Source organism: Moschus berezovskii, chromosome 6 (genome assembly GCF_049115385.1).
Source record: "Moschus berezovskii isolate FMDL1 chromosome 6, NW_MosBer_1.0, whole genome shotgun sequence".
NCBI lineage: Eukaryota > Metazoa > Chordata > Mammalia > Artiodactyla > Moschidae > Moschus > Moschus berezovskii.
Genome location: NC_142465.1, coordinates 74,907,711 through 74,928,028, shown reverse-complemented (window position 1 = coordinate 74,928,028; position 20,318 = coordinate 74,907,711). Strand labels below are relative to the sequence as shown.

General features: G+C 35.1%; 1 protein-coding gene across 5 annotated transcripts in view; it reads right to left on the bottom strand.

Moving 5' to 3' along the window:
• Positions 1-20,318, bottom strand: part of RIC8B (RIC8 guanine nucleotide exchange factor B) — a 111,733-nt gene that overhangs the window by 51,420 nt on the left and 39,995 nt on the right. For all 5 annotated transcript variants that reach the window (XR_008681710.2, XR_008681711.2, XR_008681712.2 and 2 more), the window contains exons 3-5: positions 17,942-18,550; positions 6,863-6,957; positions 161-389 (exon numbers count right to left, since the gene is read on the bottom strand). Coding sequence is in view for 2 of the 5 variants with exons in the window: in XM_055394258.2 (XP_055250233.1) it covers positions 161-389; positions 6,863-6,957; positions 17,942-18,550 (933 nt within the window). In the remaining 3 variants the exon portion in view is untranslated. The remainder of the gene's footprint in view (positions 1-160; positions 390-6,862; positions 6,958-17,941; positions 18,551-20,318) is intronic.

Below are 20,318 nucleotides of genomic sequence, written 5' to 3'. Positions count from 1 at the left end.
AATTTGTCATTTATGGTAAATAAAAGGCTTTCCAGAATATACATAAATATTCAAGATATCAGCTATAAAAAATTTAGATTAAAAAATCACATCCTGTGATGTCTGTATATGTGTACAATTATATTCTTTAGAGGTATCTTCTCCATTTTATCAGTATTACCTTGTCTATTCTCTTCTCCATAAAATTGAGTAAGACATGAATGGCTTCCATATTCATACCATTGTATACCATGGTATTGCTTTTCAAAACTGTTTCTTTCTCAGCTGTTTTATCACTGGGCAGTTCATCTAGAGTCGTTGCTTCTTGAGCTGTTTCTTCATGGGTTAATGGACAAATGAGAACATCCAAACAAGAGACTGGAACATTGCTTAAAAGGTTGACTGCATTGCTGAAAAGCAATTTAAAAAGACAATATTTTAATTTGATTGAATAGTCCTTTAAAATGCAAACATAGTAAGACTTTTAGGAGTCAATTAAAATTCTTCTTTTTCAAAATGAGCCTTTAATATTATTTGGCATTTACTGACTAAGAGATAGAAAATAAAGAGAATTGTTTCAAATACACACATGGCAAATTAGAAAGAACAGATGTTAAATGGACATACACAATCACATGATGTCATGTCACTTTCTGAAATGCTAAAAATAAGAATTAGTGAGCTTTAACACTAGCTCTTTAATTTTATTATAATACAATACTAGTCTTGCAGTTTTCCCCTGGGGTTTTAAGTCCTTTTGTGGATCCACTGGTGTTTTATTATTCCTTAGATTACAACATAAAGCATTTGAGAAGCACTGTATGTAAGCAGCTTATCACGGAGGCAACAGCATTAAAAGCCAAATATTGCAGGATTAAGTTTTGTCCTTTCTAGATGTAGAAATACAATTTTTAGATCATCCCCTTTTTCGTAAGACATTTGCAAATAATGGTAAATGGTGCTTTTTCTCCCTATCTCATCCAGATTTCTTTAAAAGAGGCCAATATAGCTATTTCAAATCTTCATCCCCCTAGGCCTTTCTTGCTATGTATTAATGAAATCACGAGCCTAGTATGTACACCAGTAGGGGGAACCCAAACCTCGTATTTTTTGGTATTCCCTAAAAATTTTGTTCCAATTCTCAGTGTGTAAGAGATTAAAATGACATTAACAATTTAAAAATCAGACATGCTCTTATTTAATATATTTTCCTTCATATATTATTTCATATTTTTTCATTTAAAAGGAGAGGCGTTCTGCGCTAACTGGATCTTAGCCTGTGCCTCAGAACTTCCTGATAAACAACAATGGAGAGACAGGCATTACATTTCCTAGTGACAGAGAAGCAGATCTAAAAATAACCACATCCTGACTAAAAATAAACTCTTGCAAATGCAATTTAAAAGTCTAACCACTTGGAAACCAAATTCAGGGCTTAATCTAACTGATGCAGTCTTAATTTAGACCACAGTAGTTTCTTTTAATTTAGATTATAGTGACACCCTCAAAAATAAAAAAAAACAACAAAACAGAAATAAAATACAAAATATTTTCTCTCCTCTACCCTGAAGTGTGGCTGCATTTCCCTAAGAATGAGTATTTCTTTTCTTTCTTTTTATATTACGGGAAAAAAATTTTGTAAGAACTCCAAGTTTAAAAAGTAGACACTGGAGAACAGTAAGTGGTTAAAGGGCATCAAAAAAATCAGAACCAAGAAGAAAAATAATTTAACAAGTCCTATGAATGAATGAATGAATGGTTGCTGGTAAAATAAAGTTATTTGGTTCTACCCACAAAGAACCTACTACAGCTGCTGCTATCACTGCTACTACTATTAAACAAAGTCCCTTTTTGGTTATTTGTAAATGATCACAATTGGCTGAAATAGGAAAGTTTTAAAAAATTTTTGCAATTATCTTTAGATAATTATCTACAGATAAAAATATTGTGCTCCTAACTTAAGCATTTGGGAACTATTATTAGATAGCATAGATTTACTGGGGGTAAAAGAAAAAAAACAGAACTCTTCTTAATTAATTTCTAAAACTGTAAAATCCATTTTGAAATGTTACTGGTATTTTTCAACACAGAAGGCAATAGGCTGGAATCTAACACAGAGACCACACTGAAAAGTTTAAGGTGATGCATTACATTATAAATAACTGCTTCCCTTTAAATTTATCTAAAATTAGCAGTTTCTAGGAATTTGGTAAATTTATAAAATCAAATGTAGAGTTTGAGTCAACAAATATTTGGAGGTTTTAGGCTTTTCAACGAAAAAGTTCCATTTTCTCGTTTCTTACTGAACAACTGGGCTACCAAACAACTACAAAATTAATTTTCTGGCTCACTGTGTTCAAGCTATTCTTTTAAGTAAGGAAAGCCAGCTTTTTGAGTTCTGTCACTTCTCTGACAGTTTTATTTGTGGTAGAAGAGTGTATGAAATTCTCCAGCTACCAGGAAGTCAGTGACTATGCACAGATCTGCACAATGGTGTTTGCATTCCTACTCCAGGGGGTAGAAATACTGTGTATATTACTCTCCCCTTTTCAGCCTCCTAGAGATCATTAATCACTGGGACATGACATCCTCCCACTCAAGCTCCCAGCCCCCTCCTGATATGCAGATTCAAAAGCAGGGCCTATTTAGAGCTCCTTAATGCTCTGATTAAAGTCTTGTTAGTTGTGGGAGAAGGAAGGCAATCTGAAATCCAGTCCTGTATCAATCACTGGGCTAAACATAATTTAATACCGGATGACACTGAGGAGCATGATAACAGTATAAGCAGACCTACAGCTGTTAGCAAACTTTCCAGGTCAAATGTATCTTCTTTATATTGGGAGCTCACATACCTTTTTTCATGACTGGAAAATCTACTTACATGAACCTCAAGATCTCCAAAAGATTTTCAGAGGTAAATACCTAAATTTACCTTAATCTATCTCAGTTCAGTAATTATTAATTACTTATACCAGGCATTTTTAGACAGGTATTATGAATAAAACAGAGGTAAATCCCTCCCCTTCTGGAGCTTATTTTCTAGTATGTAGAGATCAGTCAAAACAAAAAAGCTAATTGAGTAGAAGGTGATAAATGGTCTGAGAGTAAAAGGGACATGTGTATGGTGGTTTTGCCACACAAAGTTCTTGGCAGTTCTTCACACCTGCCACTGCTCCTGCCCTGGGGCCTTTGCTTCTGCGCTGTTTCCTGGACTGCCCTTTCCCCACACAGTCAAAGGGCTCACTCATTCCCTCACTTCCTTTAAGTCTTCGCTGAAATGATACCATCTAGGTGAGGTCTGCCAGATTACCCTATTCAAAACTACAACTCATCAACTTAGCTGGTGAGCCTTGGAGAACAAAGATCATACTCTCTTTATCTTTGTTGCCTCTAGAGCTCAACATAGTGTCTAACACATAGTAAGTACTCAGTTTATAAATACAAACCAAAATGAAATGTTCCAATTTTCAAACACTTATCAAAAGTCTGCCATGTGTGAGACATTATACTTATTTTTTAACATTTTGTATTTGTAATATGTGTATCAAATCAACACGCTCTACCCCTTAAATGTACATAATGTTATATGTCAATTATGGCTCAGTAAAGCTAGGGGAAAAAAGACATTATGCTTAGCACTGTAATGAGATGTCATTAGGTGCTAAACTGTCCCCTTAAATATGTGAAATAAAATGAAGAACATTTAGAACATTCTTTGTTCTCAACAAAGAACAAAAAAAGCAAGGAAGCAAGTACTTTTTAAATACACACTGGCAATTTTGGATACAAAAAAAAAAAAAGAAATCTTTGTAGATGCCAATGTGTTGAGTGAAAGAATTAGGCTGAGAAACTGAAGGGAAATTAAATCAGATCTGGTCCTTCCCTTTCTAGCATACAGGCCATCCCCATCTTCCCCCTTCTCTCCAAAATAAAACAAAACCACAACCACATCCACAAGCAACTCTTCTTTTTTTTTTTTTCTGGCTAAGTGTTTAGCATAAGCTTACTGATTATGGACAAGAGGGCTGAAAATACTCTCAGGCAGATAGCAGAGATAGACAGAATTAGGATGTCCTTTAATGGAGCCACAAAGGTGGATCATACCAACAATTTACTTTTTACCATAAATATAGACAAAAGGAAATGAAATAGAACATATAGATTTTAGAAACTATATAAAATTCTGATTAGTGGTAATTAAGTTGATGTCAAGGTCAGTTGTCTTTGTCAGCTAACTCATTTTATCTCTATGTCCATGTCCTTCCTCCTGATTTCTCTAGGGGAAAAAAGAAAGGCACTGTCTTACAGAGACAACGTATCAGAAAAAGCTGCTGCTAAGCCATATTTTTACTCACTTGTCTCCTAGAGCACCTTAGCAGGCTCCTGATGTGCCTGCCAAGCATCTGGCTTGATAAAATCTTAGATTAACAGAAAAGAGATTTTACTACACAATCACAATATATACAAAGAAACAGCTTTCTAAACAAAATATCAAAATTGAAGAAACTTTAAAGAAGAGATTTAGAACGAAATATTGGATCTCAAAGCCAATATGCTCATTATAATAACAGTAACAGAAGCAGCAGTGGCAGTAGGGTTGTGGTGCTGGCAGGAGCAGCTTCTCCCCCATTTACTGAGAACTTAATCCATACCAGGGATGGATGGCTTTACTAATTTCTCATTTAATCACTATTACAATCCTTTGAGTTTGATGACAATGCATAACCATCCACCACACTATCTAGGTTTACTTATTTCATTACACTTTTCCTCTTAAAAAAGAAAGCAAAACAAATTTACAAAATAAAGGTAAAAAATGGAATGAGATGTTGAAATATGAAACATTCTGATTATCTTCAAAAATGATGCTTTTAACCACACACACACAGTTTTCAGAGCCACTACAACTGGGCAGAATTTAGTAGATATTACAATTCTAATAAGGTTTTTAAAATAACCCTTTGGGGTTGGTACAGTTTTTCTGCATTTAAATAGATTAGCTTAGAGTCATTACTGCTCAAATGATACTAATCACTTTAATTCTGATTAAAGGGACATGCAAGGCCAGTCCAGATAAACTGTCATGTCAGCAGCAACCTCAATCTCCCAGGAAAGCCTTTTAGAAATATATATAAATCTGTCTGTGGCTCTAGGGATATTCCTTCTTATTTACAATACAGCTAACACATAATTTATCAGAACAACTTATAAGATAAAAATAAATTTTAAGAAAAATATTTTTTTAAGAAGAATAAGTATTTAAAGCAAATATCAGAAAGTAAAGATATCAGATTACTTTAAAAAAATCTTTTCTTCTTAAAACCTCTATACAGTTTTGCTCTCTTTTGATGAATATTGGGTACTGTTTTAAAATATTAAATTCACTCTTCAGAGAAATCCTTAGCAATGTTTTTGTGACTAGTGTAACAATTGCCATCAAAGCACTTTCTTCTCATATCCTTGTATGAATGTCATTTAACTTGTGATATCAGATTTCCAAAATAAATAAATTTATACCTGGGCTTATAAACCTATTTTCTTTTAGATTTAATATCTAGGTTTCCAGTGTTTCTTGTTATGAAAAAATTAGTGAGACAAAAAGGCTTAATAAAATCTTTTTTAGAGTATTTGAGCTACTGCAGTTAATCTGATTATTTTTAAAGACACAGTTCTAGATATTTAAAGGAACTATTGATCTGTAGCTACAGAAAAACGTATACTTTTTAACTGTGAAGAAAACAAGTTTTGAAGGCATACAGGGCAGAGTACATAAGGTAACCTACCAACAAACTGAGTACAATATCAAATGATAAACTGCCAATCATAACTAAAATAATATGGATATGACTGAAAAATAACAAGGGTATGTTTTATTTTACACTCTGGTTGTATTTCTATACAGTTTTACTTAAGCTATATTTTGGATATACTGTATATACTGCATATACTGTGAATATAATGTATGTTTTAGATAATTTCTAAAGCTAATTTCTATTAGAAGAACCCAATTTTAAATTGTTTTTAAAGGAGACTTAATGCCAAAATTTATAAATTTGAATTTATTTGAATTGTTTAAAATGCCATTTGTGTTCTTACAGAATAAAGCACCATAGACAATCTCATGTTAAAGTCAGAGGTGCTGTTACTACTAATCTGACATAAAATAGAAAGTAAGAGAACTAGAAAAATGCATTAATACTTCTTCAGTTGTTCTCAGAGAATGATAACTTTTAACAGCAGTCCATAATAGCTCTAGTAGGCAAGTCACAAAACTTGAGCCATTTTTTATATATTGATACTTGAGACTGGGACCCAATTCTTACAAAAAGTTTTTAAAATTTAATTAACATTGCTTAAGATATACTTTTTGATAAATCCTCTTACAATGAAAATAGAGTATTAGTTTAAGTGTAGTCATTAAAATCAGGGTTCAAGCCCAAGCTCTTTCACTTACATGCAATCTCAGAGAAACTGCTTGATTTTTCTATGACTCAGTTTCATCACGTATTAAAAGGGAAAAATAGTACCTACCTCATAAGATTGGTGTGATGATTAAAAGAGGTTAGTCTTTATAAAGCACTCAGCATAATGCTACACAGAGTATTCAATAACTGTGTGCTATTATTATTGTTGTTCTGGGTTTTATTGTTGAATGCAACAAAGGCCAAATTCTCTTCTCTTGTTGAGGGGCTCAATATAACAAAGTCAAAGGAAACAGAATGAAAATTTCTCATCAGGGCATAGTAATGATTTTCGACCTACTGGCTTCCTGATTTACTATAATATTTCCACTTTCTTGTGTTTATAACAATTAAAATCAGATGCATAAAAACAATAAGAGCTGATTATATCTTTCACTGAGCGATCAACAGAGGCCACCTACCTGTGTAGCTCTTCTGTTTTGTCTTCAGTTGGACCTACGATTAGTAAACAATGGCGAAGGACAGCTGCCATGACACGAAACTGATGAGACTCACTCTATGGCAAATAAAAGAGAAGAAAAATTGGAGATTGAAAGAATGCCTTAACAAAGAGTCTGGTACATTACTACATTCCTGGGAGTCATCCTATGGCATATCAGACCCCCAAAACACTTATTCTCATGCCATACATAATAGACACCAGGATATTCCAGGAACAATTTCTAAGATAACACTAAGTGAACAGTCATCTCATATGAACAGCTACAGCTACTGCCAGAAATGGCTGAAACCAGAAATTGTTGATCAGGCCTCTCCCTTATGACATGTCAGTCAAAGAGAAACATGATCAGATCCATATATTACCTGCTCTGTTTTACCTGATCACAAGATTCAATGCAACTAGGGATCCTTTCCATTTCCAGAAAGTGTAGATTCTTTTGTTGGATAGTATACTGTTCCAGTTTACAAGTCAGTATAAAAATTCAAACAGATATAATACTACCAGATATTTCAGAAGCAGGTTGTGTGTTCTCAGTAAAAATATCTTATCTCTCAAGTTTCAAAGAAAATGGATTAAAATCCACTAATCTATCTACTTCATTTTAATGAATCTTCTTAATCTCCTAGTTCCTCCCAACCTTGCTCCAGGCCCTCCAAAGTGACAGCAAGTGATGAAAAACAAGCAATCTGAGTTTAATCTATTTTCCTAATGTTTACTCATTGGTAGTGATATTAAAGATATGTAGAGAGCAGATAGCTCAGTTGGTAAAGAATCTGCCTGCCATGCAGGAGACCCCGGTTCGATTCCTGGGTGAGGAAGATCCTCTAGAGAAGGAATAGGCTACCTACTCCAGTATTCTTGGGCTTCCCTTGTGGCTCAGCTGGTAAAGAATCTGCCCGCAATGTGGGAGACCTGGGTTGGGAAGATTCCCTGAAGAAGGGAAAGGCTACCCACTCCAGTATTCTGGCCTAGAGAATTCCATGGACTGTACAGTTCATGGGGTCGCAAAGAGTCAGACACAACTGAGCAACTTTCACAGAGTCAGAAGGAAGGCAAATAATTCTAAATAATCATTTGGTTTACCTCTTTTAGTGAGATCTTGGGCTGTTTCAATTTTTTTAACCATCTGCATCAAGGTCGTACCTTTTTTATTCCAGATTTTTAGTAATTAAGAAAACATATGAAATTAGTGATAATTATTATAATCAGATCCTGGATATGTTACATTTTAGGAAGTTTCAAATTACTTCAAAAGTTATTAAAAACTTTAAAGTTTTGTTTGTATATATATATATAATTGATTTCAAGTCTGTGTAAAGTGAAATATGGTCACACATTATACATATATAGGACTGATGCTAAAGTTGAAGCACCAATACTTTGGCCACCTGATATGAAGAGCCAACTTAATGGAAAAGACCCTATTGCTGGGAATGATTGAAGGCAGAAGGAGAAGAGGGTGACAGAGGATAAGATGGTTGTGATGGCATCACTGATTCAATGGACATGAACCTGGGCAAACTCCAGGAGATGGTGAGGGACAGGGAAGCCTGGCGTGCTGCAGTCCATGGGGTTGTGAAGAGTTGGATACGACTTAATGACTGAACAGCATCTTATATTCTTATATATAACTTAGCCCTTCTAGAAAGATGTCTTTTATAAAATCTAACAAACAACAGCACAGTTTCATTACTCATAATGTAATATTTTGAATACCTCAATATTTCAAATATTTCGTATTTCAATATTTTGAAATAACACTATCCTGTGTTCATTTGGAAAAGATGAAGGTCTCAATTGCATGATAGAAAAAAGCACTGCACTTAAAGAGTCAAGAGTATAGGTTGTGACTTAGGCAAGTCATATAGCTTCTCTGAGCCAAAGTTTCCTCTATGCAGCTCCACAAACATGATACTGCTGGGGTTATAAAAGGATTAAAGAAGCTGATATACATGAAAATGCTTAGTACTTTCAATGAAACATTTGAGGGTGAGGGGGAAGGATGAGGTAGGAAGAAATCAAAAGGGAAGACTGACAGAGTTAAAATGATTGATAAGGAAATTATTGTGTGTTGGGGAGGGGGGACCAGTGGAATTCTAGAGATGCTAAGGGTTTGGAATAAATGATGTTCTACTTGCCATCCATTTTTAAATGCCTGAATCAAAATTCTCTAATATGCAAATTACTTTTACATACATCACATTATATGAAGCACACTGAAATGCACGTGAAATTCATCTGTTACTTAACTCTTGTGCTTCCCTGGTGGCTCAGATGATAAAAAATCCGCCTGCAATGCGGGAGACCTGAATTTGATCCGTAAGTTGGTAAGATTCCCTGGAGGAGGGCATGGCAATCCACTCCAGTATTCTTGCCTGGAGAATCCCCATGGACAGAGCAGCCTGGCAGGCTACAGTCCATGGGGTTGCAGAGTTGGACACAACTGAGCAACTAAGCACAGCAGTTAACTCTTAAATAGATCATAGTTTCTTTGATTTGGATAATTAACTAGGAACACACTTCCTTTAACACTAGATTTTTCTATATCTTAAATAGCACATCATTCTCTTCTCATGCTGACGTCGACAAGCCTCTTGTAAAACTCCATGCTGGTCTTTCCACTAGTCTTTTCACTACAAGTGAAAGTCCTACTTCTCTCCATCCCTTCTCCTCCTGTCCCAATCTTTGTGACACCAATCCCCAGGTTGTACCTTATGTCTGCATATCTTCTTTTACTGTAAATACACTAAATTATATTTCTTTACTCAAAGTAACTACTGAAGTCCCTGGAGTTTTTGCCATGGTTATCGCTGATACCTTTTCATCCTCTAGGTCTCAGAGAAGCCCCTTCTTGGACCATCTTATCTAAGTAGATTTCTTCTTTTATTATTCTCTTTCACTGTATCTTATTATTATTTCTTTCAGGGAATCATAATCTGTAATTTCACATTTGTTTATATACTTACATAGGCATTGTTTTCTCCATTCATCTATTACCTTCACAAGTTTAGAGGGCATATGTTTAATAAATGTTCAATAATTTTTAATGTAAATAAAATATTAAAAAGTGCTCAAATCCTAAGTGCACAGCTAGATAAACTTTCACAAAATGAGCACACCCATACAACCAGCATGAAAACAAAGCAATGCCAGGACTGAGAACCTCAGAACTGTAACCTCTTCAGATGATAGATCTCCAGCTCTTCAACTGTAGTTCTAACAAATAACATCATAGGTGAATGATTTTTGTTGTCATGAATTTTATATGAAGGGAATCATAAAAGAGAGACCCTTCTGCATCTGGCTGTGGAATTCATCCACTTTGCTCTGTGCAGTTATAGTTTGTTAATTTTTATCACTTGAGATTAGTGTTTTTTGAAGTGCTGGTCTGCACTGTTTGCCACTGATCTGCAATGCCATGAGTACAGAAGGTACACTTGAACATTTAGAAACTTTTCAAGCAGTTTGACATTGTGTGTAATAAAAGAATTCCATTCTGACATCTAGGGAAAACAATCTGTTTCCTCATAGCTAGGTTAGGAAGTCACTGCTGAATATGAGCATATTATAATTCACATATCCATCCTACTCTTGCTGGACACTTGGGCTATACTGAAGAGTGCTGCTATGAACATGTACATACTTTCTTACATGTCATTTGGTATGCTGGGTCATATACATAAGACACACTTTAAAAGGTTCCACAAAACAGTGTTTCAAAGTGTTTATACCAGCTTACACTTCTATCAGTGTGCTCTACAGCTGTGCCAACACTTGGTATTGTCAGCCTTTTAAATTTGCCATTCAGTGGATGTACAGAGGTTTTATTATTCATTTTCCCAATGACTGATAATGTTGAACACATTTTTCTCTTATGTCTATAAGTCATTTGCAGAGCTCTTTTATGAGGTGCCTGTTCAAGCCTTTTGCATATTTTTCCATTGGGTTGATTGACACTGTTTGCAGAACTTCTTTAAAGCATTCTAGGTAGAGTACCTATTGCATATATGTATTACAAATATAATTTCCCATTTGGTAGCCTGCTCTTTTACCTTCTTCTCTTGATGAACTCATTTTAATGAAAGCCAATTTGTCAATTTTTCCTTTATGGTTTGATCTTTATTTTGTACTGTTTTAAAAATCTTTCGTATTTAAGAAATGTTTGATTTATTTAAAATAGAGTCATGAAGATAATCTTCTGCTTTCTTCCAAAAGCTTTTATTACTTTACCTTTTACATTTTTAAATCTCTTACCCATCACAAATTAATTTTTTCTGTATGGTATAAGGTAGAAATTTATTTATTTAGTTTTGGCTGTGCTGGGTCTTTGTTGCTACATGTAGGCTTTCGCTAGTTGCAATGAGCAGGGGCTACTCTCTAGTTGTGGTGTATGGGCTTCTCATTGCAGTGGCTTCTCTTGTGACCATGGCCTCTAGGCATAACACAGGCTCAGTAGTTGTGGCTTGTTGGCTCCAGAGTGTGGGCTCAGGAGTTGTGGCCCATGGCTGAGTTGCCCCATGGCATGTGGAATCTTGCTAGACCAGGGATCAAACCTGTGCAGATTCTTAACCATTGGACTACCAGCGAAGTCCCTAAATTCATTTTTAGTTGATTAAAAAACCCACCTTTTCCCACTGCACTTCAATGTTACCTGTATCATAACTCAGTTGACTATATATGTATATGCTTGTTTCTAGGCTTTTTATTCTATTATTAGTCTATGGCTCAATAAATATTTGTTGAATAAGAGCTATCATTTAAGATATCTTACTTAACAAAGGTTAGAGTGGACATGATTTCCTACTATCAGTTATTCTGCTAGGTGACTATATAAATAAACTGTTTTATCTTCACTGTCATCATTTGTCAAATGAGATTAATATTCTTCCTGTGTCATATAGATGTTTAAAGGATTAAATATAATTGCTTTTTACAAAACAGTATACAAACAACTTATAAACTGTCATTTACTTCTTCAAGAGCTTAGATTTGATATCTTTAGGGCATCATTATTTTCTCCTCTGTAATCCTACTATCTCCAAAGATTGTTAAGGAAAAAAAATCCCTAAGACAAAGAGAGGAGAAAGAGAGAGAAAAGCAAGCAAGCTTGTTGGGACAGTGGAAATCAAAATGAGATAACACTAAAAGAGAGGCAGAAACTCATGAAACTCTTTGGAATTTTTTTTGGTGGGGGGACCTTTTTATATAGACTTTGCTTCTTATTTATAGATTCCACTACTGTACCATTGCTTTTTTCTCCTACGCAATCTGTGGAATATTTTCATTTTTGTTTGGTAAAGGTATCAATATCTTCATACCTTTTCACTGAAAGCTTTAACCGATCTAATCAAGACCTGAGAAAAAGTCTGAAAGGAGAATACTTCACACCAGTGAGTCCTAAACAGGCTATGCTATCCCAGGGTAGTTCTAATTAGTTCAAGAAGGTTTAGGAAACTGGTCCTATGAAAATTCAATTTCAATTCTACAAAAAGTGAAACATAAATACACACGCACACACAAACGTACACAGGTACTCTTACCTGGAAATATAGCTATACCCTGGATAGTATTTCACCTTGTATTTTACCCAGGCTATTTTTCAGTTATTTGTCCTTCTAAATTATGTATGTTCAAAGATCTCTGTCTCCTTATAGGCAAAGATTAAGTATTCTACCTCCACATCTTTTACAGCTAACATGGTACTGGGCATAAAGTAATAAATTTTTTTTTTTAATTAACTTACAGAGGGAAATATAAATGCTATAAAATAGTGTGCTGTATCTTCAAAAAAGCTAGAATCTGCTCGCTAAACAATGTTATTAAATGTTTTAGGTTTCTAGAAAAATTTTTTAATAGTCTTGAAAATTTTAAAGGTATCATAAACTTTCTTTCCTCCCTGTCACTTTGGGCTATTTCTCTTATATATTTCTGTTTATGCAGATTGCACAAACTGTATCACATTTTATTTTTCATAAAACAAATACTCACTAAATATTTACTCTGTGCTAGGTATACTGTTTAGCAGAAAGACTAAGACAGTGAGGTCAGACATACCTCCAAAGATCTAGAATACATGGCATTTGTAACATCTGTGTATTCTGAGGTAATTCTTTATTTTCAAACATACAGAAAATGTAGAGAAGAACAGTAAATAATATGACAAAACAGTTACATATCCACCTGTTCACATGTCTGATTTTCCCATTGTACTGTTAGTTCTCTGAGGGCAAAGATGCTTTATAATGCATATTGTGTACCTAATATGAAACTCTGCATATGTTGGGGACAAAATAAATGTTTGTTGAAAAAATGATTCAGTTAAAAGAGAAAAGCTTTATTTTTAATTAAATAATGTCATGTACTTTTTTCACAGTTCCTTCAAAGTCTCTAAAATAATTATGGAATCAATCTCTTCTGTTACAATGTGACATTTCAACTGACTCCTAAAGATACTCACTATCTTATCTCACTCAAACAGCATTCTTTAACACTCAGATACTTGTGCTACTGCTCTGTTTCTACTTGGTTGTCTGGCTCTAACATGTGTGCAGGTCCTTGTATTTTTTCATTACATTGCATGGATACCTAGGAAACACTGCAGAAGGGAACATGTGTTAAAAGTAAGGAATCTCTAGAATAACATGCTTTCCTCGATGAGCCAAGAGATTTAGCAAAGTGTTAAAACAGGAAGAAGACAGGATCATTTCCATGAACTTTTCTAGAACTGACTCAGGGTCCTATAAAAGTAATCATTTGACATTTGACCTTTTAAAATACACTACTATCAGGAAAGCGAGAGAAAGAGACAGGGAGGAAGGTAGGGAGACAGACACCACATGTGGAAATAAGGCTAGCTACATTTCCTAATGAATGGAAAAGAATCTTCACATTCTACTGATGGTATTGGCTTCCAGATAGGAATTTAACATTGAGGCATGAATCTAAAATGAACAAATTCCACTAATTTGCTAAACCTCAAGAAAAATTTAATTTTCTGTTTTTGTGAATTATAAATGAACAGTCATAAAAATACCTACTGGAACAGTTAAAACCAAAACCAAACATTTTTTTTTTGTGACAATTGAGTTATAAAATAGGTAAAGATTTTAAAAAGTGAAATGCCCAGGTTTTGAAAGGTATAAACTAGCACTGTTCTTCTGAAAGTCAATATTTGGTAATACATATACATTTAAATACATATGATACATACAAAAAACCCTAAAGTTTTGAAAAATCCTTTGGCACAGAAGTTTCAGGAATATATCTACAAAGATTTTGTAAGAAAATTCACTGTATTTGCTATTTATAATAGCAAACAACTGCAAAAACCCCAAATTCTTACACATAGGACATTTGTTAAAGGTTGATGGATCCTTATGAAGGAATACTTTTAAGTATTTTAACACATATACTTGTGAGTGTTCTTTCATAAGGGCTTCCCTGGTGGCTCAGCTGGTAAAGAATCCTCCTACAATGCGGGAGACCTAGGTTCAATCCCTGGGTTGGGAACATCCCCTGGAGAAGGGAAAGGCTTCCCACTCTGGTATTGTGGCCTGGAGAATTCCATGAACTGTATAGTCCACGCGGTCACAAAGAGTCAGACATGACTGAGCTACTTTCACTTTTGTTCTTTCATAAAGATTTTTTTTAACAAATATGAGAAGAAATTGGTTATTAAAAAATTTTTTTTGGATGCAAAATTCTTTATATCCCAAATGAAGTCTAGTTACAACCTAAATTTAAAGAAAAATAACAATAGCAACAGCAACAATCAAAGGTGCTTTTTTTTTTTTAAAAAAAAGGGTGGGAACCTGAAACACTGTCCACTCAACCTCAGAGGTCGCTCTATGGCTTCAAGGAACACATCATGTAATCTACTACTCTTCAAGAATATTTATTGTGGAAAAGAAAAAAAGCAACATGATAAAATGACTGCATTTTTGTAAAAAAAAAATAATAAAAGTATATATATGTTTATATATTATACAATGAAGAATGGTTAGAAAGATATACAGCAAAATGCAAATAAGGCTTATCTCTGAGTGGCAGGTTTACAGGTAATTTGTACTTTCTTCTTGCTCATATGCTTTTTCCCTTAGATCTCTGCAGTATTATTTAGCAAGTATTCCTTTCAGAATAAGGAAAATATAATTTTTAAATTTGTATTTTAAAGTTGGATTCTTCCATACAGTCAGCTTTCCATAGCCCTTTATTTCAGTTGGTATTTTAAAGTATTAACAATTCTTTGGATGATTGCTCACCTGGAGAAAGATGTCTTTAATCTGACAATTAAGTAGATATTAAAATTCAGGTAAATGAACTCTTCCTGACAAGAGGAAGAGTTTCTCTGCACCCTTATTATAGATTTTCTTTATGCCAAGTTGTAGTGTGTTAGTCGCTCAGTTGTGTCCAACTCTGTGAGCTCATGGACTGTAGCCCGCCAGGCTCCTCTGTCCATGGAATTCTCCAGGCAAGAATACTGGAATGGGTTGCCAGTAACACATCCTCCTCCAGAAGATCTTCCCAACCCAGGACTCCTGCATTGCAGGCAGATTCTTTACTGTCTGAGCCAACAGGGAAGCCCAACTCAGTTTAGATGATCCCAATTTTGTTGGCCACATCCAAAGCATCATAGTCAAGTTGTAGACACCTCAATAAAAAGTACTCTATACTCTGATTTCTGTGTCTCTTCACATGCTGTTTAATCTCTGAGAAAGGTTTCCTCCCCTCATTGTTTAAAAAGCCAAATCACTCGCAGTCTTCAGATCTCAGGAGACTTTCAGAGGTCTTCTCTAACTATACTAAATATTCTCCATCATTGTACTGTTTCTTTCCTAGCACTTTTAAATTACATATTTATTTACTAATTATCTGTCTCACCAATAGAATTGAAGTTTGCAGAGACTATCTGTACCATTCGCCAATGTATTTCACAATGCCTGGATAATACCTGGCAACTGTTCATAAATATTTGTTGACTGAATGACTGACTAAATGCTTGCTAAAATTTGAATTTAGAGACTTATGGAGACTCAAATGGTTTAAATTATCCTTTCCCATGCATGCGTGCGTGCGTGCGAAGTCGCTTCAGTCGTTTCCAACTCTTTGCAACCCTATGGACTAGAGCCCACTAGTAGTCCATGTGATTCTCCAGGCAAGAATACTAGAATGGGTTTCCATGGTTTGATACCTGGGTCTCTTAAGTCTCCTGCATTGGCAGGTGGGTTCTTTACCATTAGCGCCAACTGGGAAGCCCAACCTTTCCCATACTCTTGTCTAAATGGGTTGGCAAGACTCTGTTTTCAATACAGTTTACAACTTCTGATAACTCCAAAATAGCCCAGAGGCATATTAACTAGGTACATTTTACAAAGGTTGTATCAAGTGATCCATGACTCACAAGGGGTTTGTTGAGATGTCCACTTCAGGACTGCTGATCCTTTATCATGTATCTTTTGAAAAATAAACATTCTATAATACAGAGTAAGTATTTGCCAGTTAAACATTTTCTAAAGCCTTTTCCAGCCCTGCTATTAATTATAATTGAAGCACACTAATTAGGGCTAATCTCAGTATACTGATATTTATTACACATCATTCCATACATATGCTGATGTGCAGCCACTGAACTATAAATCCTTTCTGTCAGGAATCTGAACAGGTCTGAGCTACTATTTTGGACACAATTTAAATAACAGGGACTCCAACAATGGCAAACCAACAGTCTCAGAAAAGCTCTTGCAACTAAATGGAGAACTTAAAAACACCAAAGCAAACAGTGTAAGAAAAATAACCATAGAAGGTACCAAATAAGCATAGAGACATAACATTTTAAATACTTCCAAATATTTGGTTTCAAAGCACAAATGGAGCATGTGGGCTTTCTGCATCTTTTTCTGCCAAATCCCAGGAAAAACTAACCATACTACAGTCATCTAAAACAGCTGTTAGGACTGATCTTCAAATATTTGGTTTCAAAATACAGACCTATTTGCACTTTAAAACTCAGATGCCTGCATACTGCTACTATAGCACCACACTGAGATAATCCTTTCAAAGTAGGGTGCTGGCAAAAACAGATCTTTATTCATGGTGAGAACTGCCTCAAATGGACACGGGAAAATGTTAACTTAAGTCCTAAAGTCAACTGTCAAAAAAGATACTTTGCTCTGGCACCAAAATACTTCTTTCTTTTCTTTTTTTAAGAAAGAGACTAAATTTTATTTAAGGTTAAAGAGAGAGGGTAAATGTGAAATGTTAAGATTGTAGAAGCAAGGGAAAAGGTTTGACTTCTTCATTGAAAATTGTTGACTTTCTTAAACCAATCTTCTCCTTTAGCATATTGTTCTTGTGGTACTCAAATATAAACTATCAAATCTGCCTAACTTTGGGTTGCTGGACAGTCCAAGACACAGAAAAGGATCTTAGTCTAGAAATAAATCAAGTGTTTTAAAATAACCTTCCCATATTCTGGTGTAATTATACTGGTTTTCTAGGACTGTGTATCAGCATATATCCCAGCTGTATCCTACACTTCTGACAGTTATCTAATACTACAGAGTAACACATCAGGAGACTGGTATGACAGGTGATAAACACAGTGTCTTTTACTCTTCTGAGCAGACATCCACTCTGACTGATTGATTTCAAGTGGCCTAAATATCTTAATGTTTCTTTAAAATAGCAGGCAATCAACATGCCTATACCTTTATGAATCACTGTTTTGTTTCCCTAAACCTTGTTTCTGAAAGAGGCACTTAAAACAAAAAAAAAAGACACGATAGTACAACTCAGAAAAGGAACTATACTTGGCATCTTACCAAACAGCAGTCCATCCTCACCCTATTCTTCTGATAAGTGTCACACAGATGGAAAGAATAAGAGTGACAAATGGTTAAGAAATGAATCCTGGGTCATATAACTGATTAATGAGGGAATTGGAAACTTCTTCCATTTCCCTGTTTAGCATTCCTCTGTTTCAGGCAGCTCCCAAATCAATGAAATTCCAAGCAGATGAGAATACTCTTCTTGACCTTACCTCTTTATGCACCTTCCAACTGTCTACTGTCACATTGAAGAGAGCTTTAAGGGCCTCAATGGCACAGTCTGTCTCCTGAGGTGAGAGAGGCGGTCCATTATGGTCTATGGCCGATTCATATTCATCGGTCCACTTGATGCTAAAGGCACTTTCCAAGATCTGGGTTAGCAGCGGTAGTCCTTGGAGCTCATAGCGCAATTGTGACCTGATGTCGGTGTGCAAAAGTGACAGGACGAAGAGCAAGCGCAAGTCAAAGCACTTAATGTCATTGATAAACTTTCGGTCCTTGCACTTTCTCAGGAGGTTACAGAGCTTTGCAGCAAGGTTAAGTTCCAGACTGAGCTGCTGTGCCATCTGACTGTTGAACACTATGTTACAAAGACATTTTAATGACTCCACAATAACTGGGAACTCTGACACCTTCTCCAAAGAATCATCCGACTCATTTAGCTTGGCTAGTCGCAGCAGTATCTGCATATTTTCCTTGGTTGTTACAGGAACTAAAACCTTTTTGTCTCTAGAGAGAATGCGGAGAACTTCCAGGCAGGACACTTGGCATGTTGTTGGGATGTCCTTTAAAAGGACTTTAAATATGCCTTCACAGAGTTTCTGAAAAACAAGAATGAGTATGAAAAATATGGTTATTTGGCTTAAGTGATTTAAAATGGACTGTTTCTCTATCAATGTATTAAATTGCAGTTCAAGATCTGGCTAGAAAAGTCACAGAATGTTAGAACCGAAAGAGACCTTATATTTGGTGCACTTCTTTCACTTTACAGATTTGGAAATTGAGGGCCAGAAAGGTTAAGCTACTTGTATGAGGCCAGAATGAATTAGTGGGGTAGCAACAGTTAGAGTATGGGTTTCCTAACTTCCAGCCTAATATTCTTAGTTTAAAAGAGAATTAGTGACTTTATACAGATGAGTTTCAAATATCTTATATAAGTTTGTGCTCAAGAATTTTTATATCAGACTACATATACTATGAGGATGGAAGGTAATCATCTGAATCATAGCTATTCCCCTCCTGGAAATAAAAATTAATGCCTCGAGAACTGGTTCACATTTGGCCACAAGTATAGGCTCTTATAAAAAGACTTAAAGAAGCCTTCATTTATGCCCAGTTTCAGTATTGCTAATGTCTTCCAAATTTATAGTACTATGGGCAGTAGTCCCATGTTCTATAAACCTTAGAAGTCTCTTTAGCTAATATGTAATAACATTTAATTATCAAATGACCCCAGAGAAGATCTTTTGCTGACAACACTGCTAACAATTATTCCAAGTATTGGGTTCCAAAGAGGGCTCAGCTAGCATATATGATTCCTTTCAGTCAATTGCAAAAAGGTGCCCCTCTCCACGCTAACTGCAGAAAGTGTTCCTACTGAGTGGTCAAATTACCAAAAAAGCCCTCTTCATCTGCGCAGCCCTGTGCCAGGACATATGGCTTGGGAAACTCAAGAGTGTGGGCAAGATCTTAGCTTTTCTTTGTTCTCTTGGAGTAGGGCACAGATTACACAAATATACTAGTAGTCCTGGTTCCAAATCTTGTTACCACTATCTCAGAAACAATCATTTATTTGGACCCAAAGTGTACTCTATCTTGAATTTTTTGAAAAAGTTTTTTCTGTCATTGCCAAATTTAAGAACCACTGATAATTCTCTTAAAAGTCAATGTCCAGTTTTCTTCTCCATAAACTGCAGATCTGGGTCTCTGAACCTCAAACCTTGTATGAGGAGCAGCAGGTATAACCATTCCACTGCCAACTATTTCTATACGCATTACATTTTATAAAAACAAAAGCAACAACAACTATGACCAATACAAGGTTTTACAAAGTTTCTATTACTCTGTCATCAGACTTTAACTAAAACAGGCTATCTGTGGGTCAAGAATTATGATCTTGGCAGAAATTTTAGGCCATGTACATCTTCTCAGTACATCTGAGTCAAATAGCTATGGAAATGTCAATTTTAAATATACTATGTTCTCTAGATGGAGGTGAAAAGGAAATTAACCTAGCAAGCTAAAAAAAACTTCACTACATTGTTAACTCTATCCCTTAACATACCTGATAACTAGAAGGGACTTCCACTTAATATTTTAATATCATCATAAAAGCATTTTTTTCGTGAATGCTGTTTTGGGATAGAGGAAAGTATAATATGCCCATTATTAAAAATATATAATATAGGAAAATTTCTCCAGTTTCAGATTTTTCACATCCAAGACAAAGAAAAAAAATATCTTTTACAGACTGTTTCCTGCATACTATATTCCTGGGTGGTGGTGTTTAATAACCTTTGCTCCCATATAATTTTAACCAAGAAGGAATTATCTACATTCCTATTTAAGAAATGCATAATAAATAAGGTA